At 59.4% G+C, this 8637-nt stretch overlaps 1 protein-coding gene across 7 annotated transcripts; it reads right to left on the reverse strand.

Moving 5' to 3' along the window:
* Positions 1 to 12: 12 nt before the first annotated feature.
* SH2D5 (SH2 domain containing 5) lies at positions 13 to 8239 on the reverse strand. Of its 7 annotated transcripts, none has more exons than XM_074847893.1 (11): positions 6974 to 8239; positions 6478 to 6589; positions 5437 to 5648; positions 5173 to 5253; positions 4979 to 5053; positions 4565 to 4708; positions 4262 to 4471; positions 1599 to 1764; positions 1390 to 1492; positions 1149 to 1308; positions 13 to 370 (listed from the first exon to the last, which is right to left on the reverse strand). In XM_074847893.1, exons 3-11 carry the CDS (start codon positions 5518 to 5520, stop codon positions 170 to 172), a joined length of 1224 nt encoding a protein of 407 aa, XP_074703994.1. In that variant the 5' UTR covers positions 5521 to 5648; positions 6478 to 6589; positions 6974 to 8239; the 3' UTR covers positions 13 to 169. The 7 variants fall into 7 exon arrangements, with proteins under 7 accessions (XP_074703994.1, XP_074703995.1, XP_074703997.1 ...); XM_074847894.1 differs by lacking the exon at positions 6478 to 6589 and having other exon boundaries at positions 7769 to 7809; positions 7971 to 8002; XM_074847896.1 differs by having other exon boundaries at positions 6371 to 6589; positions 6974 to 7005.
* Positions 8240 to 8637: the final 398 nt, after the last annotated feature.

Consider the following 8637-nt stretch of genomic DNA (forward strand, 5'->3'; position numbering starts at 1 on the left):
GACCTTTCCTCTGGGAGCACGAGAGCCGTTTATTGCCCGAGGCGCGCCGTACAGCCCGCCGAGCGCGCGCAGCCCGCGGGGTGGGGGGAATAAATAAGGCAGCCGGCAGCGATTTAAAGCTAAGTGGGGGTTTTGGGGGGTCGCTGTGCCCAAGGGGGGGCGGCCGGGCCTAACCCCGCTCGTGCTGCGCCCCGACGGGGGCAGCGGGGGCCCAGGCGGCCTCTCCCCAAGCGCCGGCCCCGCCGCCGGGGTCCCGCTCCTCGTAGCTGGGGTTGCGGCGACCGGGGGCCAAGCGGCAGAAGCAGCCCCCCGGCGCCCCGGAGTAGTGAGCCAGGAGGGCGGCCACGCTGGCGAACTCGGCGTTGGAGTGCTGGGGCGGCGGGGGGAGAGCGGAGAGGTGAGTGTCCCCCCCGGTGCCTTGCCGGGATGTCCCACGCACCAAAGAGCTGTGGGCCCCCGCGCGGGCGCACCCGTGCGCCGAACGCACCCCTGCACCCACAGACCCACGCGCGTGCGGAGCCAACCCGCTCGTGCACCCGGCCGCACCCAGTGGCACCCCCGCACCCACAAACGCGCCCCTGAGCACCCCTGGAGCAGACACCGTGCACAGACACCCTGGTGCACGCACGCATCAAGCGGAATTGCACCCCAAAGCACGGGCACAGCCATGCGCCCCCACCCACCGAGGCACCAGAGGCACTTACAGTGAGTCCATCCACGCACGGATGCACCGACACATCCATGTGTAGATGCACCAAATGCACCTACACAGTGTATCACACACACACACACTGGTGCATCCATGTGTAGGTGTCCCAAATGCACTTACACAGTGTGTCACACACACACACACACTGGCGCATCCATGTGTAGATGCACCAACTGCACTTACACAGCGTGTGAAACGCACACACACCAGTGCACCCATGTGTAGATGCCCCAAATACATTTACACACCAGTGCACCAACACACCGACGTGTCACAGATGCATCAAACGCGCCCAGACCCTGGTGCCTCGGTGCACTGATGCTCCCACGCACCAGAGCACCCACGCACCGACGCCCCAAACACACTTATGCCCCACAGCACCCCATGCCCCCCCCCCCACCCGCTGCAGGGACCCCGTGCCCCTGCACAGCACCCTCACCTCCACGCAGAACCGGCCCTGCTGGGTCCTGAAGAGGCAGTAGGGCACGACGCCGCAGGGTGCCCGCACCCACAGGCACCAGCGCTTGGCCAGGCCGGGCTCGGGGCGCAGGAGGAAAGCGCCGGGGACGTCCCGCCGCAGCAGCGCGATCCCACCGTCCCTGGGGATGAGGCAGCGGGTGGGCGCAGAGGAGGGGAGCGGGGGGGTGACGGCGAGGAGCGGGGTGCTCCCGCGCACTCACCTGGCGATGCCGGCGAAGGCCCACACGCTCTCGGCGAGGACGCTCTCGTTTTCGGGGAGGAAGGCCAAGCTCCTCGCCCCTTTGCTCTCCCATCCCGCCGCCGCTGCGGGAGCACGTTAATCCCCTCTTCGCCTCAAAAACCCCATAAAACTGGGGCTACGTGTGTGTGTTGTCCCCTCCCTTGCTTCAGTTTCCCCTCTGGCACTCACCAGCGTCGCGGGGCTGGTGGAGCTGGCTCTCGGCCCCGCAGTCCCGGTAAGCGCCCGAGCGCAGGACCTTGCTGCGAATGGCTTTTTTGCGCACCAGGACCGGGGAGCAGTAGGGGTTCCCCGGGCGCCAGGCGCCAGCTCTGCCCTCTGCCTCCGGCCGCCGCTCCTGGGGGGTGGAAGGGGTGCTGTGAGAGGGGTTTGGGGGCTCCCGCTGTGCAAAACATCACGCGAAACGCCGGGCGATAAAATGCTGCGCAAAAAAACGCTACACCAAAAAAAAAAAAAAAAAAAAGCCGTGCGAAACAACGCCGGGCAAAAAAATACGCCGTGCCAAACGCCGTGCAAAAAAACGCTGTGAAAAAAAACTACGTGCAAAAAAACTGCCGTGCCAAACACCATGCGGAAATGGCATGCAGAAAAGGCTCTACAAATAATGCCGTGCAAAAAAACGCCGGGCCAAAAGAAGCCGTGCAAAACACCGTGCAAAAAAGTCACGTGAAAATGTGCAAAAAACACCCAAAAGAACTGGAAACACCATGCAAAAAATTCGTAAAAATATGCAAGAACTGCCCCAAAGAAGCCATGTGAAACACCGTGCAAAATGTCCCGCGAAAATGTGCAAGAACTGCCCAAAAGAACCAGAAACACCGTACAAAAAAGTAATGTGAAAATGTGCAAGAACCACCCAAAAGAAGCCGTGTGAAACACCGTGCAAAAAAGCCATGTGAAAATGTGCAAGAACTGCCCAAAAGAACCGGAAACACCATGCAAAAAAGTCGTGAAAATGTGCAAGAACTGCCCAAAAGAAGCCGTGCAAAACACCGTGCAAAAAAGTCACGTGAAAATGTGCAAAAATCGCCGTGCAAAAACTGCCATGCAAATAATGCCGTGCAAAAAACACTTCTCAAAAAAAAGTCATGCCAAAAGCACCATGCAAAAAATGTTGTGTAAAAAAATGCCGGGCAAAAAAAATGGTGAGCAAAAAAGTGCCGTGTAAAAACCACTCTGCAAATAACGTCCTGCGAAACACCCGCAAAACTGCTGTGCAAAAAAATTGCCGTGCAAATACGTCTGATGCAAAACACCGTACAAGAAAAGGCCGTGCAAAATGCCGTGAAAAAAACGGCCCCGCAAAATGCCATTTGAAACGGGCTGTGCAAAACACCGGGCGAGAAAAGGCCGTGCAGGATGGGCCTCCAAAACGCGCCGTGCAAAAGTGCGTCGTGCAAAGTGCTGGGCAGGAAGAGACCATGTGACAAAACACCAGGCAAAACGCCCTGAAAAACACCGTGCAAGAGGCTGTGCAAGATGTGTCACATGAAACAGGCCACGTGAAAACGGCGTGTGAGCACACATCCCATGGAAAATGCTGTGTGAGAAAGGAGTGTGAAAGAAAGGAGCGTGTGAGAAAGGAGTGTGTGAGAAAGGAGCGTGTGAGAAAGGAGCGTGCAAGAAAGGATTGTGCAAGAAAGGAGCGTGCAAGAAAGGAGCATGTGAGAAAGGATTGTGTGAGAAAGGATTGTGTGAGAAAGGAGCGTGCAAGAAAGGATTGTGCAAGAAAGGAGCGTGCAAGAAAGGAGCGTGTGAGAAAGGATTGTGTGAGAAAGGAGTGTGTGAGAAAGGATTGTGTGAGAAAGGAGCATGCAAGAAAGGAGCGTGTGAGAAAGGAGTGTGCAAGAAAGGAGTGTGCAAGAAAGGATTGTGTGAGAAAGGAGTGTGCAAGAAAGGAGTGTGCAAGAAAGGAGTGTGTGAGAAAGGATTGTGTGAGAAAGGAGCATGCAAGAAAGGAGCGTGTGAGAAAGGAGTGTGCAAGAAAGGAGTGTGCAAGAAAGGAGTGTGCAAGAAACAACTGTGTGAGAAAGGAGCGTGCAAGAAAGAAGCGTGTGAGAAAGGACTGTGCAAGAAAGGATTGTGCGAGAAAGGAGCGTGTGAGAAAGGACCGTGAGAGAAAGGAGAGTGTGAGAAAGGATTGTGCAAGAAAGGAGCGTGTGAGAAAGGATTGTGTGAGAAAGGAGCGTGTGAGAAAGGAGTGTGCAAGAAAGGAGTGTGCAAGAAAGGAGTGTGCAAGAAAGGATTGTGTGAGAAAGGAGTGTGCAGGAAAGGAATGTGCAAGAAACAACTGTGTGAGAAAGGAGCGTGCAAGAAAGAAGCGTGTGAGAAAGGACTGTGCAAGAAAGGATTGTGCGAGAAAGGAGCGTGTGAGAAAGGACCGTGAGAGAAAGGAGAGCGTGAGAAAGGAGCGTGCGAGAAAGGAGCGTGCAAGAACTGCCAGGCAAAGTGCCATGCAAAAAAATGCCACGCAAATACCACTGCACAAAAAAAACGCTCTGCAAGAAGGGCCACGCGCGTCCCGCCGTGCAAATAGACGCTGTACAGAGAGGGCGTGCAAAAAAACGCCGTGCAAGACACCGTAAAAAAACGTGCTGTGCCGTAATGCGCCGTGCAAAACGCCGTGCAAGAAAAGGCTGTGCAAGAACCGCCAGGCAAGCGGCCGCGCAAAAAAATGCCACGCGAACCCCGCGGCGCCAAAAACCCGCGCGGCGCAGAAGAGCCACGCAAAAGAGGCCGTGCAAAAAAATCCCCCACGTGCAACCCCCGTGCGAGCCGACCGTCGTGCAAAGGCCCCTGGAGCAGCACCCAGCACCCCGGCAGGGTGCACCCACCCCTGCGCTCAGCGAGCCGAGGCCGGCGGGCGCGGGCAGGCGTCGGAAGGAGACGAGGGCGTTGACGTTGCGCGACACCTCCTCGGGGTTGAGCGGCTCCCGCAGCACCCCCAGCCCCGGGGGGTCCCCGTCGCCCGCCTGCTCCTCGGGGTGCGCCAGGAGGTAGCAGAGCTGGAAGGAGCGACAGAGCAAGAGGTGCAGGGTCTGGACCTGGGGGAGGCGGGAGAAGCGGCGCGCAAATATGAAAAAATAATAACGGCGGGGTTCTTTGGGGGGGTGGGGGGGGTGTTGGGGGTCACGCACCTCGCCCGGGAGCCCCACGAAGAGGTGGCAGAAGAGGGTGCTGGCGGGGCTGCGGGGGTTGCGGGCCACGAAGGCGAACTGGTGGTCGGCGTGTCGCCACGTGCTGTACAGGATCCGGCGGAGAGCGTGCGCCATCAGCAGCGTCTGCGGGGACGAGGCGGGGCGGGGAGGGGGTGACCCTGGGACCGAGCACCCCTGAACCCCACCCTGGGGTGCACCCCTGTGTGCACGGCAGGTTGCAGCCCTGTTTGCAAATGCAAGGCACGTTCCCAAGCAAAAGCAAGCTCAGAGAGGTGCAAGTCTCCCAAAGCACCTTTCCAGCAGCACCCAGCACCCCAGCACCCCCCCAGCACCCCCCCAGCATCCCCCCCAGCACCCCCCCAGCACCCCCCAGCACCCCCCCAGCACCCCTACCTCCCCATCGGCGCCGTAGACCTTCAGCCCCTGCAAGCTGAACCTCAGCACCACCGACCTCCTCCTGGGGCAGTCCTGGCCAGGAGAGATGCAGAATTGGGGGGGTCCGGGCTGTGTTGCCTGGGGGGGGTCCCCCCCACTCTTTGGGGTCCCCCCATTTCCCGGCGAGGGGGGAGCGGTGGTGGATGCCCGACCTTCAGCGCCCGCAGCTGCTCCTCCAGCCGCCCCGCTTGCTGCTGCAGGTCCAAGTCCTCCACCGCGAAGGACCCCACGTACTGGGGGGGGGGGGACACACAAAAACCCACCCGTGTCAGCAACAACCCCCCCATCACGCTGCAGTTGTCCCCCCTCGGGGCAACTGGACCACCCCGAGATGGTGAGTTGGGGGTCACGGGGATGCACCCGCACCCAAACGTCATCTCGGGGTGTCCCTGTGTCCCCCCCCGTGGGTAAATCACCTCCGCTGGCTTGGCGATGCCCCGGGCGCGCTGCTGGGGGGGTGCAGGATCCGGCCCCCTCCCGTTAGCTGGCTTCTTCTTCATGGCAGCGGGGTTTCGGGGTGAAGGCTGGATCAGGATGGGGTTAAGCGGCTCCGGTGCCGCATCTGAATTATCCGGAGCCCCCCAGGGTGGTGGTTCGGGAGCCCAGATCTGGCCCCCGGTGACGGTCCCTGCGAGGAGAGAGGGGACAGACACAACCTGCCCCCACCGTCCCCCGATTCCAGCCCGCTGAGCCCTGGGGAGATGCTGCGGTCCCCCCAGATCCTGACCCCAGTGCAGATGTCCCCAAGTCCTGACCCGCACACAAAGGTCCCTCCGTATCCACCCCAATAAAAGGGTCCCCAAATCCTGACCCCAAACCCAATGGGAGGGTCCCCATGTCCCCACCCCGAGCGTCATACAAGGGTCCCCATGCCCCAGACCCCGTGCAAGTGTCCCCACATCCCAACTCCAGCACAGGGGTCCCCTGTGACCCCCAGTGCCACACGAGGGTCCCCACAGCCTGACCCCGACCCCCATGCGAAGGTCCCCGTGTCCTGACCCCCGTTTTCCAGGACCCCAAGCACCCCATGTCCTGCCCCTGAGCACCGCGCGAGGGTCCCAGGCCCCTGCCCCGAGCAGGATGCAGACAGTCCCACCCCCAAAAGCAGTGTGAGGGTCCCCAAATCCTGCCCCCAAATGTGACATATGTGGTCCCCACTTCCCAGCCCCAAATGAAACCCAAACGTCCCCACGTCCTGACCCCCAGCAAGACTCAAGTGCTCCCCATGCCCCGAGCGTACAGTCCGGACCCCAAGCGAGGTGCATCCAGTCCCACACCCCGAATCCCAGAGAGATTTTGGGGTCCCCCCATCCTGCCCCCCCCCCCCCAGCACTCCATCCCACTCCCCACCAGCCATGCAGCACCGAGAGCCCCTTAGCCGTCCTTTGGGGTGATCCCCAAAACACCAACGACGGGAGCAGCGGGTTTGGGGGGGATTTTTTGGCCAGAGCACCCACCGAAGGACGCGCCCGGCCCCTCTCCAGCCACCCAAAGGAGTTTTGCCCTCTGCAGCCCTCAGCTGGGCTGAGACCGGCGCAACTCGTGTCACCGAGGCCCCGTCGCAGCCGCCTGGGTGCAAACACATGGGGGGGGTGGGGGGTCCGGCTGCCTCAAGCGCATCCTCATGGTGCGGGGGGGGGTCCCTATGGTGCCCCCATCCCCTTTGCAAGCTCAGGGTTGCCCCTCTCCTTTCCAGCACAATTTGGGGGGTCTTTCCCCCCCCCCCCCCCCAGCCAATCCGCAGGCAGGCACCCCGCAAGCCCCGCCCCCTTTTTCCCACGCTCCATTTCTCAACGGACCCCCCCAGCCCCCCGGAGGTCCCCAAGGAAGGGATGCTGCCCCCAAAATTTAGCGGGGGTGTGTGTGGGTGTGTGTGTGTGTGACACGCAGACACCGAGCATCCCCAGGGACCCCCATCCCGCTGGGTTCCCCCCTTCCCCGGCTCACAGGCACCTCGCTCGGATGGCTCCGGAGAAATGCAGGCGAAAAATTCCCCCTGTTCTGGCTTTCAGCCTTGGCCGGTTGTTTTCTTCCCCTTGGGTGGCTCCTGCGGCCGCTCCCGCCGTGGCCCAGGGATGCTCGGCCCGTGGGCGTCAGGCCCTCGCCACCAGCCAGGCCCAGGCGAGCCCGAGCCCACGCCGGGCACGGGGCAGGCAGCAAACTCTCGTTTCCTGCCTCCGATCTGCCCGCGATGAATCACTGCAATTTACCTCCCCGGTTTTCTCCGTTTCTTGGAAGCGACGGCGAGCAGAAACGCTCGGGCTTTTTGGAAAACGCGGCTGCACTGATTTTTTTTCTCTGTGTTTTTTTTTTTTTTTTTTTTCCTCTCCTACAGCGTGCCCAGCGGAGAAGCGATTTCCAACCCCAACACGCTCGCTCGCCACCCCCTGCCCTGACGCTCAGCCCCTTTTCACCCCAATTTCTGAATTCCGCGGGGTTTTGCCCACTGCTATCCACTTTCACCAGAAAAAAAAAAAAAAGAGAAGGGGATGGCTTCGACCTCGCTGCAAAACGGCCATAAAACCCCAGAGCCTCAGGTCCCCAAAATCCTCTGGCCAGCCAAATCCATGGGGCTGAAGCAAAAGCTGCCGCCAGTCCCAGGGATGTGCTTGGCTCCTGGAAAGGGAAAGCACCAGTTTGGGGAGGAGATGGGGTCTAACCCCTTGGGGGTGCACCCAAAAATCCCCATTTTGTGCCCCGGTGCTCCCGAAGGTGCCAGGAAAATGGTCCAAACGGCAGCGTTCAAACCTTGGGTCCCCGCCAGCTGCTTCGAGATGCCCCAGCAGAGCCTGCCGGAAATGTTGATAGCGTAGAAACAGGGGAAAAAAAAAAAAAAAAACAGGAAAAAAGAAAACACAGGACAGATGGGGCTGAAGAAATAACATAACAGAGCCCGGTCTGGCCAGGAAGTGGAGACTGGAGAAGAGCGAGCGGCAGCGATGGCACGAACCTTCCCGAACGCACGGCGACGCCGCTGCGGGATGATTTTCCCGTTCAATCCCGGGTGCTGCTCCTGGGAGGGAAGGATCCGTCCGTCGGCTTCCATACAGCCAGACCCACTGCTCTTTATTTTGGCTTGGTGTGTAGAAATCCCCTAATTAGCAATTAAAACCACAACCAAGAAGTTTGGGGATGACCAAGGGAGCTAATGGCTGTTTTTAGCACAACGCTCTAATTTGAGGCGCCCCACAGCAAAATTAAGCTCATGTGGGGTTAAAAAAAAAAATCGGTGTTATCCAGAGCAGTGTTTTAACAAATATCCGTGGGGTTGTTGATGTGGGAACGTTTTTGGGGAAGGCACAAAACGTCCTGCGCTGAGCGAGGACTCCTTGTCCTTGTAAACATCCTATTGATGAGAGAAGCAGTTTCTCAAATTTGGCTCACGGTAGCACCTGCCTGGAGGAAAACACCGACAAAACCCACTGTTTTGGTACAAGCAGCCCTAGGGAAGAGGCGTTAACCAATGTCTCTACACGCTTTACGTCCCCGTGGATTCCTCTTTGATCAGTGCTTTCACTCTGCCAGTTCCACATCAGCTGTGATCTTTGTTAACCTGCTGTTTGCACACTCGTTACAGGGCTGGGAACAATTTAGGGCATTTCTGTAAGAATTTTTTA

Source organism: Strix aluco, chromosome 22 (genome assembly GCF_031877795.1).
Source record: "Strix aluco isolate bStrAlu1 chromosome 22, bStrAlu1.hap1, whole genome shotgun sequence".
NCBI lineage: Eukaryota > Metazoa > Chordata > Aves > Strigiformes > Strigidae > Strix > Strix aluco.